This window comes from Talpa occidentalis, unplaced genomic scaffold, assembly GCF_014898055.3.
Source record: "Talpa occidentalis isolate TD23 unplaced genomic scaffold, MPIMG_talOcc4v2.1 talOcc4.5, whole genome shotgun sequence".
NCBI classification, from domain to species: Eukaryota; Metazoa; Chordata; class Mammalia; order Eulipotyphla; family Talpidae; genus Talpa; species Talpa occidentalis.
Window position 1 is genome coordinate 33,541,406 of NW_023604861.1, and position 22,958 is coordinate 33,564,363.

A 22,958-nucleotide genomic window follows, 5' to 3' on the forward strand; every position below is an offset into this window, starting at 1 on the left:
CTACCCCACCTCTCCTCCCAGACTGGCCCTAGGAAGGCCAGGAAAGGCGTTACTGAATTAAACTCAATGTTTAAACAGTAAAGGCCGCAGTGCTAGAAACTGTTTAATTGGCATAATTTTTAGTGCTTTCAGAGCCTAAAACCTTGCCATGAAATGTCTTTAAATATCAGGCCAACGCCATCCTTGGAAGAAAGTTCTACAGAGCACCCACACTAGTTGACAAAGCGGTCATTCTTAGCTTCAGAAGTTGTGTGTGTGCCACAGAAGGCAGCTTCACCCCAGTCTATGCTGTACTTTAAAATAATCAGAAAGCAGCGGCGGCCGGGGGACAGCCCCGGCCGTGCCCCGCTCTGTCCCCAACTTCCCACAGGCCCGCTCGTCCCGCTCCTCCGCACTTGCTTCTCCAGCCCTCGCCACCCTCGTCCCGCCGCAGCAAACATCCGGGAGCAGCGCGGACAGCCCCGCGGGTCCTCCAGGGTGGTCGGGCTCGGGCCCGGGCCGTCGCCCGCCCCGGCCTGCCCCGCCCGCGGCCCCCGGCCTGCCCCCGGCCCACCACCCGGGGCCCAGGCCGCGCCGCGGCCGCCCGGAGAGGAGCCGGGGGACTCGCTCCGCTCCGCGTGGCGCCGGGGGCGGAGCCCGCCCGAGGGCCCGGGGAGAGGCCGGGGGCGGGCGGCGGCCTCCGCCTACCCCGACACGCACCCCACCGCCCCCGACTCCAGCCTGCCTGGGGGCCCGGCCCGCGCCGGCGGCCGGGCGGCCGGCAGGACTCGCCACTTACCAACCCGCCTGGGACAACGCTGCGCTGGGGACCTCAGCCATGGTAGCTGCTTAAGCCGGAGGGGGGCGGTGGGGGGCCGGGGTGGGGGCTGGGGGAGGCCTCCTACTTGAGACCGAAAAAAAAAGAAAAAGAAAAAAAAAGAAAGAAAAGAAAAGAAAAAAAACTCCTCTGGTCGGCTCTGCAACTGGGCATGCTCAGTGCGGCCCGCGCTTCCGCGTGCCGGTTCCGCTCTCCGCGTTTTCCGAGGGGCCGCGGGGGCCGCCCGGCGTGGGGCCGGGGGCTGCGGCGCGCCGGAGGCGGCGACCCGCCGGGGCCGGCCAGAGGCGCGGGGGGTCGAGGGTCAGGTTCTTAGCCGAGACCGCGAAGACCGTGCCCCGCCATGGTGTGCTGGTCTGGGGGGGGGGTCACTTTTACGAGTTGCACACCCCGGGAAAGGGTGGGGAGGCTCTTTGTGGAGCCGAAAGTGACGTGCGCCGCGTGTCGGCGCCGACGGGCAGTCGCCTCAGAAAGGGCGAGGTAGCGCCGGAGTTGAGGCGGATGGGTGGGTACGGGGGCGGGGGCGCGGCCATGAGGGCCCTCGCCGGTTAGGCCGCACGTCGTGCGCGCCCCGAAACTGGGACGTGCCCCCTGCCTGCGCCGCAGAGGGGAAAAGTTTACTTTCTTGGAAAGACTTGCTCTGGAAACCTCTTTTTTCACCTGCCGGGAGCAAACAATGGAGTGGGATTGTTGCCTCGGTTTCCTCAGACCGAACTGGCCAGGTCGAGCACCGCAATAAAAGTGAATTTCAGCCCAAGAAAACCTGCACTTGGGAACAGAGGGAAACGTGTAGTGGTGTCAGCGCGTGTTTTTTTACTCTTGGCTCGGCCGCTGAGCCCGGCCGTGTGCCAGGGCCGGCCGGTGACGCTGGCAGCGGCACCCCCGAGGCCTGGCTCCCAGCGCCCCGCGCCGGTGCCCTTCTCCAGCTCCCCTGAGAGCTGAAGCGCTGGGGCGGGCCCCCGCGTGCGCATGCGCGGCGGCGGCGCGGAGCACGCTCCAGCGCGATTGGACGAGCGAGACTCGCACTCGCCAATCGGAGAGGAGCAGGCGGAAGCTAAAAGTTTGCTCCGCCCTCCTCGCGCCGTCACTTCTGCGGCTGCCCGGGGCGGGGACGTTTCTGAGTGGCTGAGGCAGCAATGGCCCGATACCAGGGAGAGCCCCAAGTTAAACTCTTAACCGCAGCTGCTTTATGTGAAACCGTAGTTACAAAATTAATCGGAGACCGTGGGACTGGGCGGAGCCGCTTCTGAAACTGGGGAGCAAAGGGTCAGTTAGGGGATAATTGCTTTAGGGAGCGCTAAAATTCCTTAATACAAGTTTTTCCCTCATTTTAAGTAAACTATGTTTGAACTTCCCAAAGTCATGATTCTAACATTGCGATGCTTTGCCTAACGAATGCTATTGAAATGTTTCCAAGCACATTGCTTACATACTCATTCCAGTGAGAGATGGTGTTGAGACACAGGGCAAGCTAGGAATTATGCAGTTTTAGGGACAGTGCAGGAGGGGACCTCTGAAGAATTTAGGGAGGCTTCGGAGATAAGGACAACCAAGGAAATGAAACCAATTCCACTAGGAAAAACAAACATCTCAGGACCAAGGACAACATTGTTAACGCTGGTCCTGTTTTCCTTCAGGTGGTAAGGGGAGGCAGAGATTGGAGAAATGGGAGAGTGGTTTAATTTATGGACAACTTAGAAGGGCAGTTGTTTAACTTCAATGCAGGGATGCCCATCCAGAGGACTGGGCCATAAAGATAAAGATGCAACAAATGGGGAAAGACAGACCTGTTAGATAAGGAATGTGAAGATCCCCCACTCAGTAGCAAATTAAGTGAGACAGACGAGAACTAACCAATCACAAAGAGACTGGTGGAGCTTTAGAATAATGAGGGAAAGAAGGTATATATTCCCTGAGACACGACTCCACTTTGGCTTCCTTGCCCCTCCCAGGCCTGGTTCCCTGGCCTGGGAGTCCCATTTTATTTCTGTTCTTTTTCTCCTCAATGAACTTTTTCTTTCTCTAAACAAACCTGCCTCTTCTCGCTTGCTTGCCTGAGTGTCTGCGAAGTTCCTGCTGCGGCTTCGGGAGACACCAACCTATGGGGGTCTAGTGGCTGGGACTCAGCGCTGCCCCTGCAGCCTGGGATCCATTCCTGGCTGGGCGACTAGGCCTGACAATTCCGGTATCAGTGTTAAGTACTTTAGAACACAGTTACCTTCAGCCTGGTCCCTACAGTGTGCAGTGGTGCACAGAATGCGCATAGCCCTATACATAAGCCACAAAAATACTTCAATTAGTAGGTACCAGTCATTTCCAGGAGTCAGGGAAGGATTTACCATTCTGAAGGTAAAGGGAACTCAAAACTTAACTGCTAGCAATTTTTTAATGGTTGTCAAATCATTTTGCACTTAGGGTAACTTTGCATGCTGACTTGTTAACCATTAAAGTGATATGTTGTCTCAATCATCAGAACTCTTCACTGGCTCACATGGGAAGCTTTTACATAATTGTTTTTATATGCATTGTAATCCAACAAGAATTTACCACTGCATGTTACTTACACACCACAAAATACTACAGTCCATTACTTTTGGAAATGCTTTGAATAATGGGTTGAGGGTTTCCACCTGAGAAATTTGAAACAATATATAAATATTAGTTGAGTAAAAAAGAAAACGGATAAAGAATATGCTTGAGCTTAAAATGCCACAAAACAAGATGAAAATGCATACATTGTTCAAAAATGAAAAATGATGTAAAAAATATATAAAATTTAAAAAAATTTAAAAATGCCACAAAATAAGTAAAAGAAGAAAGGATGAAAACTCTTCTATCAGAGAAATACTAGAGAATATATGTAGAAAATATAATGCTAGAAAATCACCATTTACCAAATAGATCACAACTGAATCATGCAGATCAGAGGATTCTAAAAACCTTGCAGGAAAGCTTGTAGAGTACAAGATTTTCACATGGTCTCAGTTTCAAACTGCCTTATACAAGTGACCAAAACTTAGAATCATTAATCATGGAACAATCTTATGTGTTCATTGATGTAATGCAATTAGAAATACTTATATAATTTATACAGTTTAAGCAGTTTTCTAGACAGGGGTTCTCAAGCAGTCCATGGTCCCTTTTATCCACTCCCCCTGGGCACTTTTGTCATCTGAGACATTTTTGGTTGTCACAACCTAGTGGGGAGGGTGATGTTGTTAAACATCCTACAAAGCTCCTGATAGCCACCTCATTACAAATATCTGATATAAAATATCTCCAGTGCAATAACTGAGCTATCTAGGCTATGTTGGAACAAGTAAAATATGAGAAAACAGACAAATAAATCCAGAATGTGGTGTATTCTACAGGAAACTTGGCCTAGACTGTTCAAATGAACCTATGAAACATAAAAAAAATTTTTTTCCAAATTAAACTCAAGATATAATCCTGATCTTATAAAAAGAAGAAGGGGAAGGGACTTTGAGGCAAAATGTACAAATTTTAAGAGACTAAATATTGGATAGTATAATGGAGCTATAGTTTTCTTCAATAATGATTTTGTCCTTAACTTTAGGAATTATGTGCCAAGTGCTTATAACTGAAGAGTTGTGATATTTATAACTTATTTTCAAATTACGTATACACGTATGTGAAAGAGATGGTAATGTGTCAGAATGTTAAAAATGTGTGACTGAAATAGGAGAATCTGGATTTCCCATATATATATATATATATATATGTTTTTAAATTTTTCTCTAAGTTTAAAAAACTTAAGGGAAAAAGGATGGATTATACTCATTTCTTTCATATCAAAATGTCAAATTGGAATTATGTTTATATAGATAGTGTCACCCTCCCGCGCTTCTGACTGTACCCAGTGCTTGTATAAACAAACAAACAAACAAATAAAACATGCCTCTATTTAAATAAATAAATAAATTTATTTGGAGTCTTGGTGTGAATTAACAGAAGAGAGACTGAGAATTTATTCACCGTTTTGCCCATATCATTGCAGTGAAGGGACTTTCTCAGACTGAAAAAGGATAGAAGAATATGGATAAAAGGAATAGAAAACATAATAAAAGGTGAGGTTTTTAAATTACCTAGCCCCATTGAGATACATAAAAATCTTTGACCTTAATTCAACTGTATCCCAGGGAAATAATAAAATGACTTGTTAATAACTTAGACGAGCCTGTGCCAGAGAGCCCTGAAGAACTGCTGAACTCATCAGTAAATGTTAGAAGCATGGAAACAGGCAAAAATATTTTTAGTTTTAAGAAAGAGAAAAGAATCTTTTCAACAAACAGTGCTAGAACAGCTGAATATCTACATCATACTCAAAATCAATAATATATATAAATATAAGAGCTAAAACTACAAAACTCCTAGAAGAAAAATAGAGGCAAATATTTATGACCTTGGGTTAGGTGATAAATATGACATCCAAAGAACAGGAAACACAGAACAAAAAAAATTTAAATGAAATGTACTTCATTCAAATTTAAATCTTTTGGTTTCGAAGGACAATGAAAAGACAATCTACAGAATGGGAGAAAATAGCAGCATATAGAATATATAAAGAACTCTTACAATTCAAAAATATAAAAATACATCTTTGTTACAATATGGGCAAAGCATTGGAACATTTTTCCAAAGAAGACATACAATGGCCAATAAGTAAATGAAAAGCTGCTGCTCAATATCATTAATGATTAGGGAAATAAAAATCAAAAGCACAATGAGGTACTTGATATACACTAGAATGACTATATTTAAAAAATTAAGATGGACAATAACAGTGTTTGTAAGGATATGGAGAAATTTGGAACTGTTATTGCCAAAGGGAATGTAAAATCATGTGACACTTTGAAAAATAGTTTGGCTTTCCTCAAAAGGTTAAACATAGACTCAGCAAATATACTCATGACATGGTAACATGTTAAATATTAAAGGTAATCACTGTGGTTTTGTTAACTACTACAATATATAACAGTATATGAGTATAATTGACAAACACAGCAAAATGAATTCTAAGTGAAGAAAAAGATTCAGAAAACATAAATGTTACTAGTGTAAGTCTCTAGTGGTTATAGGAGGCGGATTTTATATCCTATCTATATCCATCTGTATTTTCCAAAATTGGCATGTATGACTTTTATAGAACATATTCAGAACCGTCAAAAATATGGCAGAGTGGGGCCTCCCTGGTGGCTCAGCATTTGAGCGCTGGGCTGAGAAGCTGCCCTCAGCCGCTGCAGTGCCTTTTCAATCCCCTGCCACCAGCGAGGGTCCCACATGGCGCACAGACCTCTCCTGCCGTGCCCACTGCTCCCCTCAACAGTGTACTGACTGAAATACACTGCTGAGGAGAGAAGCAGGTGAGGCAGTGGGTAGCTCCCTGGTTGGAGATAGAGCTCGTGCTGCAGAGGCTGCGGATAGCTTCACAGTGCTGTGCTTAACCCCTTGCGCCACTAGGGAGACCCTATACTCCTACATGTATATAAATCAAATTTTTATTATGTATTGTGTTTTAAATTACGCAAAGAAGCTATAATTTAGAAGAATGCTACTGTATCCGCTTATAAAATGAATCATCACAGTTTAATGTATCTTCTGGAGACATTTCAAATTTTCCATAATCAGTTTTATTTAAATAAAAATCACTGTTTTTTACTTTCCAAAAACTTTACATGTATAAATTTCACAAGTATGTACAAGAGGAGCTTGCCTGTTTTGCTTCCACATCACAAATTAAGCTGCATATATTTTAGTCATTTCTCAAAATGTTTCTTAAGTACTAAGTTTTGCCAAATTCCTTAGCGGTATAGAACTTACCTTGAAGCTATTTGAGACGGACACCATATGTATTTTGTATCCACAAAATTTATGTACATGAAATTTGACCATGATCCAGATATTTTACAAATCACTTATTATCTTCAAAGCTTGCCACCAACACCCAACCTAACATGCAGTTCCCTCTTCAGACCTTTATTCATAGCTATCCAGTTAACACCTGTGCTCCTCTTCTTGGGAAAACCCTCACACATAGGTCAGCTTACACAGAAGAGAATCGTGTGAACAGACACTACCAGAGGTGTTGGACAGATGGGCTCTAACCTGTAAGGGCGTTTATTTTTTTTTTAACTTCGCTCATAAGTCTCTTATGACTGAGGGAATGGGAGTTCTTACAATGGGCTACACACCTTTTTCTGTAAACTATGTATTATTAAAATCTACAAACTTATTAAAATCTATAAATCTTAGGGATTTTGTGTGTGTGTGTATGTGCACGTGTGTGTAAAACCCCCATTTTGTAGATGAGGAAATTAAGGCCCAAATAGGCATAGTTGGTTAATAGCAATAGGGGTTTACACCTAAACTGATAGCAAGTTTCCCATCTTCCACTTTCTACTCAACCCAGTCCATTTGCACATTACTTTCCAACTGCACATTTGTGACTTTTTTTAAAGATTTGTTTATTTATGCATACAACAACTGGAGTACAGACCAGAGGTGCGGGGGTGGGGGTGAGAGGATTCACCAGAGACAGAGTGGGGAACAGGTGGACTGACTGAAATACACTGCAGAGGGAAGCAGCAGGTGAGGCAAGAGAGGTGTGCTGCGCCTTGTGGCTTGTTCCCTGGCTGGTCGGGGATCGAACTCTTGCTGCAGAGACTGAAGACTGCTTCATAGAGTGGTGCTTAACCCCTTGCGCCACCAGGGAGGCCCACTTTCATGATTTTTATAACCTCATAAAGCTACCCTGGATTTGGGGTGGCATAATACAATTTGGAAGTGAAAAAAGAGAGGTTAAGATTCTGAGACTAGGGCCTCCCTGGTGGCGCAAGGCGTTAAGATGCAACCTATGAAGCTTCTGCAGCTACTGCAGCACGAGTTCAATCCCCGGCCAAGGAGCTACCCATATGGTGCAGTAGACCTCTCCTATCTCTCCTGCTGCTCCCCTAAGCAGTGTATTTCAGTCAGTTTACTTGTTCTATTCCCCAATCTGTCTCTGGTAAATCCTCTCACCCCCACATTTTCGGCCTGTATCCCAGTTCTTGTATGCATAAATAAATAAATCTTTAAAAAAAAAGATTCTGAGAATAGCAAAAATTTAAATAGTTAACAGTACAGCCAGAGTTGAAGACACTTATGGGTCTCCAAATTTCAACAACAACAAAAATTTTAATGATGTTTTCAAATAAATGTTTCAGTACATGTTTTTGAATAGGGTGATAAATGGAGTTGTATTATAATGCTTCTGCTTCACTCAGAACTATGAAAAGAGAAGGTAACAGTTCAGTTTTTTTATATATAAGTTATCCAAATCATAATTTCAAATATCCTTCAAAATTCCAAGACATGAATAAAATTATTGCTAATTAAGTATTAATTATAGATAGTTTATTACTGTGATCCAACTTTTCACTAACCTTATCTGCCTGCAGATTTTCCTTTACAACATAACTCTAAGAATTAAGTATTACTTGACTAGTTCCCCTACACTCCCTCCAATCCAGTAATAACTAATCTTAGTTTTGCAAGAATTCCTCAGGAGCTGCGTTAAACATGGGCAGAAACAGCCCATCGTTTTCTGTTCTGGACTCTTCTTTCTGTCTACTGGCTCACAACCTTAGTAGAAACTGGATATTACAGTCTCCATAACCTCTTTGAAAATGCTGTTTGTCTACGAGTCTTTATTACTGCACCAAACTTACAACAGCTTTATACATCAAACAGCTATGTGTCCCATGTATCCTGTGCAAAATAGGGAATGCTTGCCTCCATAGCATCTCCAAATCCTAGTTATATGTGGCTCACCTGGGATGCAAAGCAGTTCTGCCCATTCTGTGGGTCACATAAATTCCACTGGAGACAGATTTTGCTTCAGCTCTTAGATTCCCTAAAATTCAAACAAAAGCTGCCAAGAACAGATAAGGAACAAACACTGTCTACTCTTCTGTCTTGTTAAAAACTGGCCCATATATTAACTCATATGAGTAGAATTCAGGGAGGTCATGAGCCTGCTGTTTATCAGACATACCCATACTTTTTAACTCCAGCTGGGAAACATTCTTTCCCAATATTCATTGCAATAATTAACTCAGATTTCTCATGTAAAATGTTTATTTTTTTATACAAATGGATAGGTGTTAGTATATTAAGCCCTATTTCTAATCAGTGAACAAACTCAGACACATAATATTTATATGGTAAATTACTATAGGCTTGAGATTCAGGAAACCTGGGTTAAACCCTGATGCGGTACTGACAAGTTGAATGTTCCTACTAAGATCCTTTACTTCTCTGCAACTTAGAGGATTGAATTTCTCAAATAACTGGATTATAAAGTTCTGTAGACCCTCCTAAAACCTATGATTTCAAGTGTAATTTTATTCTTTCAAATTAGTAGTAGGTTGGGAAGTTGTATGTTCAAAGATGACTGCAATATATACCCCATCCTACATATTCTTACAGTGTGACATTCATGTGCTTCCACTGACAGATGGAGTTGATATTTCCTCCTTTTGGATCTCTATAACTTCCTTTACTATTGGAATGTGGTGGATTTCTGAGGCTAGATCATAAAATGTGAAACAACTTCAGCGTATTATCTGTCATTTAGTAATCTGTCTGTCTGTCTATCTATCTACTTATCTACCTTATGCTTGACTTTAGACCACAACCACCATATTGTGAGGAAGCTCAGCGTACACAAAAAGGACCACATATTCGAAGGGTCCTAAATGATAATCATCATCAACTAGCAGGCACATGAGTGAATAAGCTTTCAGATAAATCAGTCTTTTGCCCTTAAGTCTTCCAGCTGAGGCCTTCAACATCATGGAGCAGAGGAAAATGAGCCTGCAATGCCCTGTCTGATTTGCCAATACATAGGAACCATGAGAGAAAATAGTGATTATTATTACTTTAAGTCATTAAATTAGAGGGTAATTTGTTAGGCAGGCAAAGTAACCTGAACCTGGGTATGAAAACCTATCATGTACAAATTGCCTAGTATATGCCAAGCATTACTAAGTCACTTTTTGCATCATTTCCTTTAGTCTGTACTAAGACTCATTATTTGCTCTTATGCTATACCGTTGGATATATCTGTGATTTATTTTATGCCAAGTTTTTTTTTTTTTTAATCAGTAATGCAACTCTAAGATACAATGTTCTCCACTGGGAAAAATAGTGAATACTTAAAGATGTTCCATTTCCTAGTGCCGTTCCCAGAAATGCACTGCGCTGCCTGATTAGCAAAAAGGAACAAAGTACCACGGGGTAATAAAAAGCCATTTCAAGGTTGATGTTAGGAGGGAAATCTTTTGATGTTGACAATTTTGAAAAATAATTTTAAAATAGTTAAAATTGAACTCTAAACTGCCTTGTATCTATAAAGTTTAATTCTATAAAATGATCACTATATTTATTTTTCATATGCTTTTTAAAGAGGAATTTAGTTACTATTCTAAAATATTTCTTCTTCCTCTTCTCTCATAATGACTAATATCTATTTTTTTTTTTTTTTGGAAGGTAAGGAGTATAAGGGGGAAAGTAGTGATCTCTCATGATTTTTTAAACATATGTTTTATAAAAGATATGTTAGACATAGGTCAGACATGTTTTCTCATTTTTTTATAGAAATGCAACCAGGGCTTTCAGTTAGTGTTTGGAAAAGATAACTTATTTTCCCCTGTCTCTATTTTGAAAAAAACAAAAATAGTAAAAATGATAATATAGTAAGATTATATACACACATAGATATTGATATATATTTTTCAGTTTAGTCATTCATTATGATTGGTTGTAATTAATATCAGATACAAATATTATAAATACTTTAAGTATTTATTATAAATATTATCATCATTATTATTGAAATACTTCGGGCAGAAGTTCAACCCATATTGAGTTCAAAGCAGCAATTTAAACTGCTGTGTTTTATCGGTCATCAACAAATGGAACAGATGCAGTGTTTTGTTGACAGATAATATTCAGTGGTATATTGGATCTTGAGCTCGAAACACTGGTGAATATTAAAGTCATAAATAATTCAATCCTTAGTAGCATCACAGTATGACCTCAAAATAACCCTGTTCAATCTGAAGCCACTGGTAATGGCCCAAAGTTCAGCAAGGCCAAATCATACCCTGCCATATATAGTAACACACTGTAATGTAGAGTTTCAACAAAGAAAATACAGTTAGCATAATAATGAGACATTAGCTGAAATGCACATGGAGTTGTTGACCTGAAACAAAAAATATACAGAAAGGATGTGTTCTGAAGGATGCTGACAAAGTAATTAAAATAACTAGAGAAATAGACCTAGCTTAAAACTTAGCGAGTCGTAAGTCCTGTCTTAGTCACTTAACCTCTAACTTATGCTCCCTGATCCTTGCAGACTATTTTAATATTTAGTTATTCAATAGAGTAAATTCAGAGCATTGCTGTATCTAATTCCAATGCCCCTGCCACAAGCATCTCTACCCCAATACAAAACTTTGCATGATTTCCATATGTGCTAATTTCTTTTCTTCTTTGGTGGCACTTTAGTTACTGTGCCCTGAGCCTGGAATACCCCTCTTTTCCACGCTGTCTCAAATTTCACTTCTGTGAACCTTTACCTGATTTACACAGACACTACTATTGCCTCCACCTCTATGTTCCCATACTATTTTGTATATCCATTTCCTACAGTCTTCACCATACCATATTGATGTCATTTATGGATCTATTCATCCACTTCTTACTTCACATTGTGAGATGCTTGCAAGTCGGAACCATTAATTCATGCTTTTACTACCTAAGAGGTTCATGGTTTCACCTTAAGGATGTGGAAGTTAGACACCAGGGTTTGGATCCTGACTCCATCTTTTATTAGCATTGTGATACTGGAAGAGCTACTTAACTCTGATCCTCATTATCTCCGAATGTGTAGTCCTAACAGGATTGCTTGGAAGATTAAAAGAGATTAAATACATGTATAGTAACTGTTACACAGCAAGTAGTCAATAAACACTGGTTACTGGATATAGTAAGTATTAGCTGTTATCTGATTCACTTCTGACTTAGATCATACTAGCAGACTGAAAGTAGTGCAGTGATGCTATTTGTACTTTCTAAATTTAAAGAACTTCCTGTACTTATGAATGATTAGCAACAAATATCCAACGCTGCATGGACAATAATAAAAATAATCCATAGAGATAGTACTTAAGTCAAAATCTTTTTCTGTTCCAGAACATCATCAAAACCACAAAATGACTACCATCATTATAATCATTATCAACTTAATCCAAATTCACTCCCTATTCTTTCTCTATTAATTTGGGAATGCATTTAAATTAATTTGTTAAAATCTAAATATGAAAACAGTAAATTATTGCCCTTAGGGAATATAGTATAACTATTTTGTTATATATGAAAGATTCAAAATACATAAAGCATTGAATGTTTTTGTGATTGATGACTGATAATGAAGAAGAAGGGACCATGGAAAAATGATTTTCTATAGTATTTTCTTATAATTATAGCACTGTCATTATGCTTAGCCCTATACTAAATAATGTGAAAGTCACTATGCTACCATATACATCTACAAGTTCACATGATATATAATTGTAGCAGTGAAAGCTTCAATCAAGGATGTGACCTGTTCAGAGCTCAGGAAGGGAAGTGAACTTGGTATGGAATCTGATTATGCTCCTGCTACAAGGCCAAGAGCTTGAAACATTTTGCATTTTTCAGCATTAAACTCACCCTGAGGATGAATTAAATCTGGATTATTGACTGGATATACATTAACTTTATTCATGACCCTGGGCAATAATAAATATGAGCTGCCAACAGTCTAAAGCTGCAGTCCTGAATACAGGACTGTGGTCGAATGAAGTGAAAATCTCTTTGTAGAGCAGATAAGTCAGAAATCCTTCTCAGGGGAACTGGAGAATGTTTCCAAAATAAAGCGAAAATGAACCCTGTTTTTCCCCAGCCATGCTATCCTCTTTGTCATGACTGCAGATACTTTTCTCTGTATGAAAATGCAAAGTGGCACTAAGGATAGCTTCTACTACTTAAAAACAGTTTGCAGGATGGAGAAGAACTGAGTGGAATAATAATACTGTTCAAAATTTGACTCCATTATCTCTGTTCTTCATTTCTTTTATTTGAGGTTTGTTCAGAAATGCCAAGCAAAGAACCAATAAGGCATTACCTCAAAATATATACTCTATCTACAAATGGTTAGGGCAAAGGGTGGGGGGTTGATCTTTATTATATATAAATTACAAGACTTTAAAATTCAAAACTCTTAGAAAATCCTAAGTAAATTCATTCATTCTCAAATTTAGACCTTCCAGCAGATGATAGCTTAAAATTCTGACATTTACAAAGTAAAATGAGATTTCCTAGTTAGTATTAAAAAGTAGAATTAAATGCAATGGGTAAAAATGTAAGTAGATTACTAATTCCTTGAATCTGTACAATTTTTGTTCATTAGCTCAAGCTATTTAAGTGTATAATTCTTGTTGCAAGATTGTATAGTTATTCTTTTCATCTTCATTTTAGTGATGAAAAATATTAATACACACATATTGAAATTGGATATTATCTCTTAGTAATTTTGATGGTGAATGAGTTAAAAGAAGAACCCAGGTATTCCAAGCAAGTCAAGTCAATAAATGTATTAGTGGTCACAAATTATCAGCCAAACAGCTTAAGACCCCTGTTATAGTATTGACTAACTGAATAAAAGTAGATTGTGTGTTTTGTTTTGTTTTGTTTTGTTTTGTTTTACTCATCCTTGTAATACATAGATGCCATAAGGTGATAGTAAGTTAGGGCTCATTCAAGTGGTTATAGGAATGGAACTGACCCAGTAAAGAAATATTTATCTTTTTGAAGGGAATATATTCAGGGAAAAGCAGCCACAAAGTTCACAGAGGTAGAAATAATTTATAAAACTCTTTTTCACTGCAAAATTCCACCAAAGACTTAATTCTTTCAATTCCTGTGATTCCATTCTCACTTAAACCCAATTGGTTTAACCCCCTTTAAGCATTAAAACTGCTCTTGTTGGTGGAGCAGCGGATTGAGCGCCACGCTGTGAAGCTGTCCGCGGCCTCTGCAGTGTGGGTTCTATCCCCGCCAGCTGGCGAGAATCCCACATGGTGTGGCAGACCTCTCCTGTCACGCCCGCTGCTCCCCTCAGCAGTGTATTTCTGTCATCTGCCTGTTCTGCCCCCTGCTCTGTCTCTGGTGAATCCTCTCACCCTCCTGCGCCTCTGGCCTTTACCCCATTTCTTGTATAAAAATAAATAAATCTTTAAAAAAAAACAAACTGCTCTTGTCAAGGTCATCACACACTTCCACTTTGCTAAATACAATGCTCAGCTTTTCCACCTGTTTTTGGCCTATCAACATTTCACATTTAGCACATTGATCAGTCAGTCTTCAGGTTGAGTGGAATTCAGCACTTCTTCCTGCCTAATACATTCCTTCACTTTACTTTGAGCATATTATTCTCTTGAATATTCTCCTACAAGACAGATTTTTAAAATTCCATAGAAACGGACCCATTTGAAAGGTGTTTTTAAATGTATCTGTGCTCAGAGAGGCAGACTTTGCCAATACCTAATAATCTAAGATGCCTGAAGCTCCAGTGATCTGAAGATTTGCATTATTGTAAAACCAAAATTCTGTACCATGTGAGAGAAATACAAACAAAGCAAGGGGTGGGAAACCTAGCATGAGATGAGATAGACAGTTTTAAAAGTCTGATGCTCAGGCTCCTGCTTAGCATCTCTTGTTAAGAATTCTTTCCTCGAAAGAGGGAATAATTATTCAAATTGCAATTATGCAGCGGGCTTACAGCTTGGGGCCTAAAAGCTGCTTAGTTATTGCCTCTTCACTTGCAGACCATATGTTCACTGTGCTGTGAGACAGAGGACAAAATAAAGGCCTTAACACTGAGGCCTGGGCAAATATGGAAGAAACGGGAGGTGGTTGCTAAGAAGTACAAATCCCCTGCCTATATTCCTAGTTGAAAGGCTAAACAGATTTGGAGATTAACCCATGGAATTGCAGATTCAGAGACCACTACATTCTTAAACTGCATGGCTAGAGAATCTCAAAATTAGTAAGTAAAAGTTGGTGATTTTTCAACCTCTAAATCCTAGGTAATCCTTAGACCACCTCTTAGTGATGTCCTGATAAATAATAAAACTGGCTGCAGGGAGGACCTGCTAATTTCTATGACTTAAATATTTAAATATTCCCACATAGCCATTTCAAACTGCCAAAGTGTGGAACTGAGTACAGAGTTGGGAAGAGATAGACACAGCTGACTCTTAACCTGTCTTCTCTACCCAAGCAGAAGTGGGCTGCTACAAATATACATCCACAGGTACTCATCCCTAAAGTTCATCATCTGTGCAGGACGGGAGGCTAGGAAGTTCCTTGCAGAAAAGATCAGAGGCAGCCAGATTGACTGACCAAGGATTTCCCTTCACTTTCCAAGCAAAAAGTCCATACTGTTCCTTATCTGATATGCACTAATGAATCAGTGACCACTCTCAGTTGTTCTCTATCCTTTTCTCTGTAAGAATTTTAAATTGAAAGAACCTATTCCAACAATTGTTTTTTAAGAATATTGAAAAATATTAATTTATAATTAATAAATTAATTTATTTATAATTAATAATTTCAATAAAATTATTAATTTATTGAAATTATTAATTATTAAGTTGTACATTTACCTGTCGCTTCTCAGATCATGAGAGTTATATCTAGATCTATTTGAAAGCATGCCTCATCTTTAAATTTAAAGTTAGCTATTGTAACTATACCAAATGCTGAGTGGTGTCCTTTGGGGAAGAGCAGGAGTGCACAAGGAAGTGTGTGTCAGTATGTGCCACACTAAGTCATATTTGGCAGTTTATATATGCAAAGAAAGTTGTGTTTTGGTATTGAGGTAAAGGGTGGACTCCACTTAATTTTCTCTTAACAATATTCTCTATTACTATCAATATTGAATTTGCAATTCTTTTTCAGTCCCTGTTTCTTTCCCATTCTCATCCATGTGATTAGGTACAATTTTATCTTTGGTTCCAAGGAAAAGTATGTGACTCAGCCCTGGCCCATCAGATCTTTGCTTTCCTCTGGAGAGTAATTTAATCTATGAAGGGCAGTAGATACAGTAAGAATGAAAGGTAGGAGTTGTGTTGGAGTTATTAATGAGATTTTTTTTTCTTTTTTCCTAAACTTAAATCTTGGAAGACAAAAATCTAGAACTCCAGAAACCACCACCCGGGGCCTTAAAATGGTGCCCCACAATGCACAGTACTAAAAGGGTAAATTGATTTTATTTTAGTCCCAGGATCAATCTAAACCTGTACAGGTTATGGTATATAAGCCAATAAGTTCTTTAGTCAATTTGGACTGGATTTCTACCTCTTAAAACCATTTCAAGTACTTTTCTTAGCTTATTACAAACTAAAGGGAAAAATTTAAGCTAAATTGTAAGTTTTATCTTTTAATGCTTACACTTCCTCAGATTCCCTTAGACATAATCTGTTTCTTTAATTAAACAGAATGCTGCCATTCAAAAAAAAAACAAATCACCTTTAGGAAAGATAGAATACTGATTACTTTATTCCCTCTCTGCTAGCTTTTCAAAAACTCCTGAAAATGAATGCACTTGCATATTTTATGTTTACTGAATTAAATTTACAAATTGAGATTTTTTTTTTACCATAACAGGTTTCTGTGACATTGCCCTAGCCTTGTCATCTGTGATCAAAAATTCTGCTGCCATCAAAATCTTTTATCTGCTGTTGTTCCATTCAATTTTATTGACCCTCAGACCTGCCAGATTTCTTGTCTTTATGAAAATCAAAATGATAAATGGCTCAGATAATTAAGTAATTTATTTATAATAATAGGAGGAGAACATGTTCTAGTAAAATATCCTTTTTTGCCATGGCATATCAAAATATGTTGGAACAAATTGATCTTTCAATGTTCTTCAAATCTAAATTGTAACAAACTCTTACTTTGTCATATTATTGCAGCAATCCTAATGACTTCTTTGTAAGTTATAAATTAAGCAAAATATACCTTGAAAGATAATGGGATTTTGAGAATGACAAATTTTATTTACATAACTATTACGTAATATCCGATAAAGTTAAATTGAAATCATACATAAATTAGTATATGTTTCTTATGTTTAATGATCTATCACATAAAAGAGTATATTGATCTTTCTTAAACAAAGCTGTTATACTCTTTTTTCTTTCTTAATCATTGTTTAAGATATCATCTTCCCATCCTTATATTCATATGGAATTCTTTGTTCCCCCTACTACATGAGCGTTACATAATTCCCAGGTTGTTTCTTGAATTATCAGAACTCAGTAAGTGCTCTCAGAAAGACTGTAGTTTGAACAGAAGAAATCAGAGAATTTGTGCAGGGAAAGAAGGAAGGAATTTAGCACCAAGTTTATATCAAGAAAAATAATGAAGGCACTGACTGGGATATAGAAATCCAGGGAGTATTTGTTATTAGTTGTGTTATGAATGGACTAGTACCCTTTCAGGGTTCAAGAGGGCACTTTCCCAAGCAGAGATTAAATTTAGTAAATGATAAATCTAGTCCTCTGGCAGCAAGGCTCTTTTCCTTGAAATAGAAATGGATTTACAATGACTGTTTTGTAAAATTTGCAAAAGAACATTGTTTCAATCATCATCAGTTAAAACCACTATTTCAACTCTGCTTTGAGATTGTTGCAGGCATTTTGGGAATTTGCATAAGAGGAATTGAGTTGGAGTACATTTAGTTTAGGTTCGTTGTCATATATTTTAGAAATTTGTAAGTACTCCACCAGATAGCTATTACTGCTAGCTGTCTAAGTATAGACACATCATCTACAACCCGTTGTGCAGAACCACTCAGTATTGTGATCCAAGAACATCAATGACATTGGTTATCAAGTGCTATAAAGTGGTCACTCCCTAGGAGACCCTGAAATCTTATAGCTCATGTGTGAAAAAACTCAATAGAGTTTTTTCCAAATTTAACAACATTAGAATTATACATGGACTTCATCAACAGGAGTCATAAAGTTGAAACTTTACAGAACTTTCAAAAGCAGAATAAACAAATTTAAATAAACTATGCTAGGATAAAAGCTGAATTATCTATTTCCAGTTAAAAGACTGTATCTTAAAATTATTTTCACTGAGTAAGCTGCTAAAAAGTATGTGGAGAAAGGTATTTACATATGTGTCAGGAAGTTCATCAATTAAAAGAAGTTTGAAAATTTTCTGAATTTTGTAATCTTTGTGGTATTTCAGACTTTTGAGAGTCATAATTTTTTTTGATTTCTATGATCTTTCTAAATAAATATACACTTCTTTTCAGCTTTTATATTCTTTTTCTTAAAGAGACCCCTCACTCTAAATTGTATAATCTTCAAGACAGGCAAAATCTGGATCCATATAGGCATTCAAATAAATATCAAATAAATATCACTACAAAGTAATGCAAAGTGAAAAATTCTATCAGGTATTTAGAGATATCTAGATGATTTGCTGAATTTATGTAATCTCTCATCAAAGTAACTATTTCACCAGATATTCATAATCAATAAATAACATTCCAGGAGCAATATATTGAAATCTGATTTATAGTATCTGCCAATTCCCCAGGGAATGATACTTCATTTGTTTGAGTGTTTAACCACACTAAAAATTAAAGAAAGTTTTAAATTATTGTGGTTATCATGGAAAATCATTTTCTGGTTCTTTGCTTCCTTATTATATGGTTCTTCTCATCTAAACACAGCAAGTTCTTCCTTTGCATTTTTATTCAATATCTTTTGGCTAAGCATGAAACAGTCGCTATCAATTTCTCACCAGTTCCTGAACATTCCTAAGTTGAAATTATTTTAGAGTAGTTATTCATGGGGCTTGCAAGTTGAAATGAAAAAAAGGTCTAAAAATCAATTTCATTATAAGCTTTGAAGTAAAGGGATGTTGCATCAAAAACTTGACTGGTTAGTAGGTGGTATTTACTTATTTTATTCTGGAATGCTACAGCACAGCAGCTTTTCAACCACTGAAAAACCCAGCTGGTGATTTTTTGAAATACATTCCCTGTACATAATCAGGGAAGTCTCAGCTTGACTGGTTGTTTGCACAGAATTTGCTGAAAAGAATACATCTGTATTATTTCATGGCAGTGACTTTATTTATAACATTATGCACTTTCTGTCTCATAGTGGATGCTGCAGTTAACGATCCTGTTCCATAGCAGGTTGCATATTTTCCCTGGTGGGTATCAAAATAGTGAGACTAACAAACGGTCCTCAAAACCATTCAAATATCAAAGTTTGTTGTATTTAATGGGCCACAAGTCTAAGGGTTTAAAGTACTGCATACACAGCAATGTGAAATGGAGAACAGCAATTGATACTTGGAAAATTTAACATCCCAAAGTGTTAGTACAGTCTACACAAAACAAGAGCTTTTCCCTAACTCCATTCACTCCCACTAGTGAAAAGAATCAAGAGCAAAACGGAATCCCAGTGTACACTATGTAGATCTTGATATCGGGAAAGGATGTTTTAGTGGAAATTTCAAGAATACAGTAAAAGAATTCAAATGAGACGATCATCCTCTCTTCCAGTGCCACTGGGGCTGGCTTCCCATTTCCATCACCTGCACTGTGCCTAGTGTGTCAAAGTAGAGCCTACACATATTCTTAGATGGGGTCCTCATACCACCCAAATTTAACAGAGCAGTCTTTTGAGCATTGTGATATCTGAGAGCTATTTCCCAGCAGAATTCTTATTGAAGATGCCTTAACTTTGGAAGATCTAGTAGATACCTGACCAGGGAAAGAAGACATACAAATTCTTCTCATTCTTTAAAGAGAGGACTCTCTTTCTCTGCCAAACTTCCTGTGTGAAGTTTCAAGGAGCTAGGGTCCTTGGTGTAACCCAACCAAAGCAAGAGCCCCAAACTCCCTCTGGGAAATCTAAAGGAACTCCCATGCATCTCATGTCCAACTACTGCACCAAGCAGGTGGTCAGATGAGGGTTTTAACAGAACTCAGACATCAGGCTTGAGTATTACAATGCCTGTGGGCATCAAGCAGCCAGGCAGGCCAAGCCTGAAGACAATCATGGCGTGAGTGCGGTGATAGACAGTTAGTGCTGCTCATCTTGAAGGTGAGGGGGACAGAAGTAAGTGGTGGAGCTATGACAAACTGAAATGCTAGCCCTCTCTAAAGTGGGCAACTGTCCCTCCACTTTAGCTAATTGCTGCCAGGTAGCTTAATTTTTCAAGGGACATTGGAAATCCGGATTTGTATGTAAAATCCTCTGATAGTTAAAGTTTTGTCAGTTAATTGAAACTTGTTAAAAACATGCTGACTGATGCCATGCAGGTCAAGCAAAAAAAAATCTACAAATATGGTTTATGGGCCACCAATTTGTAATCTTTGTCAGGAGACTATCATGCGATGTGATCTTCATGTCCCTATGATTTCATGTAGCAGTAAGTTATTACTTTTGTATTTGAGAGACCTGAGGTTCCTATCTCTTTATATCACACGGTAAAATAAACACTTATATACTTTATAAAAAATAAATTTTAAAAACAAAGTGGGGAGATTAGAATTCTAAGTAATTTAATATATTGAATTGAATTGGGATTGAAGGTAAGAATTTTGCTTTCATTTTCATTTCAAAAGCTGACTAGAAAGAGAAAAACCAATGGGATATAGGCCACATTACAAATCATAAAAAAGTTTGGAGTATTATAAAATACTTAGGTTAACAATACCTAATGTGCATGAGATATTGATGGTAATTTTTTTCAAAGATTTATTTTTATACATGAACTGGGTACAGGCCAGAGGCGCAGGAGGGTGAGAGGATTCACCAGAGACAGAGCGGGTAGCAGAACAGGTGGATGGACCGAAATACACTGCTGAGGGGAGCAGCAGGTGAGACAGGAGAGGTCTGCCGTGTCATGTGGTTATCTCCCTGGCCAGCCGGGAATCAAACCCGCACTGCAGAGGCTGCGGACAGCTTCACAGAGCTGCGCTTAACTGCCTGCGCCACCAGGGAGGCCCAACGGTAACTTTTTATGTAGGATAAATATACTCAGTACTCTGATTTTTAGAATAGGTAAGGTTAGCAACCAGGAAAAAATTAGATTTGGAAATAAGGATAGGAGGGTCTATCCCTAGAAAATCAGAAATTGTACCTCTAATATATAAGCTATCACAATACGATTCAGCTCAGGAGAAAACCCAAAAAGCTATATATAGCACATTTATTTCATTTTACAAATGTAGTAGGTGCATGTATTAGGAAAAACTCATGGATTAATTTAAAGAAAATAAGCCACAGGCTCTCTGCAGATAATTTAAAAATACCTCCCTGACTCACTGAAAGCTCAAGAAAATATGTGGCATGAATTCAAAATACCAGGCTTCTGAAAGAAAAAAACCTTTATGGTTGATTGCAATGTCTAAAACTATGCATTGTCAAATATGCTACCTCACAAAGGGATAGAACATTTCTTTAAAAATGTAAAGATTACTCAAGTGGAAGATCAGATAAGAATAAAATTATGTGAGGGGAAAAAATCCCAGGACTAACCTTGAATTATCAAAGAAATACAGAAACACACATAGGCCCTCCTTAGTGTCGCAGAGGTTAAAGTCTCAGCGTTATCAAGCTATCCACGGCCACTGCATCATGGGTTTGATCCCCGGCCAGAGAGCTGACCCACATGGCAAAGCAGACCTCTCCTGTCTCACCCACTGCTCCTCTCAGCAGTGTATTTCAGTAGATCTGCCTGTTCTGCTCCCCACTTTGTCTCTGGTGAATCCTCTCACCACTACCTTCCCCTCCATCCCCCAATCCCCTGCACCTCTGGCCTATATCCCAGTTCTGTATGCATAAATAAATAAAGATAAAATCTTTTAAAAAAATTAATCATGTGGAAAAAAAAAAGGAACACACAAAGTACTAGAAACATGGGAACTCTGAGTAGGCCAGTGGATAGTATCAATGTAAATATCCTTGTTGTGATATTGTACCATTGTCTTGTAAATTGTTACTCTTGGGGAAAATTTGGTAAAGGCTACATGGGAATCTCTGTATACCATATACAAAACTGCAAGTGAATCTACAGTGATCTCAAAATAAAAAGTTTAAAATGAATAAAAATATAAAATACCTAAGTTTTTAAAATACTGAAGGGTAGGAATTTTATTAGATAGGCACTTAATAATCACGATTTAATTATTAGAGAAGAGAACAGAGATTAAATGAGTTGTTTGCTTCAGAGAAAGACATGAGAGAACTTCCCAATTGTCCTTTGAAAGAGAAAGGCAAATGTACTATATCAAACATAAGAAACAGCATGTTTCTGAAGTTAGTAGTAGTTAAAAGTTATGGGGGTTCAGAATCTGAATAGTTCAGAATCAGTAATTTGTTCCTCTTAGCTCCTGGGAACCTAAGTAAGGGTAGCACACTGTCTTTATCTTTGTATATTATTGTACACTTATCACTTATGAGAGTGCCTGGCTCATAACAGGACTCAACAAGTATTTGTTGAATGAAGACCTAAGGATTAGTAAAATACCAGGGTAAGATTTGTCGATCTGTCCCCAAGAAGAAACTTGGTAATTAAATGAATGGACATGGATCTTACTGTGCCTGAGTTCAAATCCTGGCTCATCCCTAACTTGCTAGGCAAGTTATTGAATCTCTTAGTCTTTAAATACCCAGCCTTGAAATGAGAATGATGACAAAGCCACCTACTTCACAGATTTGGTGAAGCTCTATAAAGTCAATGCAACAAGAGCACATTAGAACAGAGTCTAGGACACAGTAAATGTTGAATAAATGTTAATTGTTACTATCCGTAAGGAAGATCCCAGTGGTAACTTTAAGAATTATCAACCAACAATCTTTCTTCTATGTGGGTAAATTAGTTAAAAGTAGAATAGTAATGACTAGCAACTATGATAAATGGAACAAATTTTAAAAAATCCTTGCACATTTGCTGAGTTCTTCATAAATATAATTGTTTATTAAATATTTAC

General features: G+C 38.5%; 2 protein-coding genes across 11 annotated transcripts in view; one reads left to right on the forward strand and one right to left on the reverse strand.

Moving 5' to 3' along the window:
* The window catches only part of TDRD3 (tudor domain containing 3), a 132,619-nt gene extending 131,641 nt beyond the window's left edge, over window positions 1-978 (reverse strand). For 3 of the 4 annotated variants that reach the window (XM_054701596.1, XM_054701598.1, XM_054701599.1), the window contains exon 1: window positions 779-859. In XM_054701596.1, the coding sequence (XP_054557571.1) occupies window positions 779-819 (41 nt within the window). In that variant the 5' untranslated portion in view covers window positions 820-859. Of the gene's footprint in view, window positions 1-778 lie in introns of all 4 variants that reach the window. The other variant, XM_037528970.2, reaches the window with a different exon arrangement.
* LOC129146917 (uncharacterized) overlaps window positions 740-22,958 on the forward strand; it is a 163,837-nt gene continuing 141,618 nt past the window's right edge. For 5 of the 7 annotated variants that reach the window (XM_054701606.1, XM_054701605.1, XM_054701601.1 and 2 more), the window contains exons 1-2: window positions 740-820; window positions 4,833-4,902. The gene's annotated coding sequence lies outside the window, so the exon portion shown is untranslated. The remainder of the gene's footprint in view (window positions 821-4,832; window positions 4,903-22,958) is intronic. The other 2 variants (XM_054701603.1, XM_054701604.1) reach the window with 1 other exon arrangement.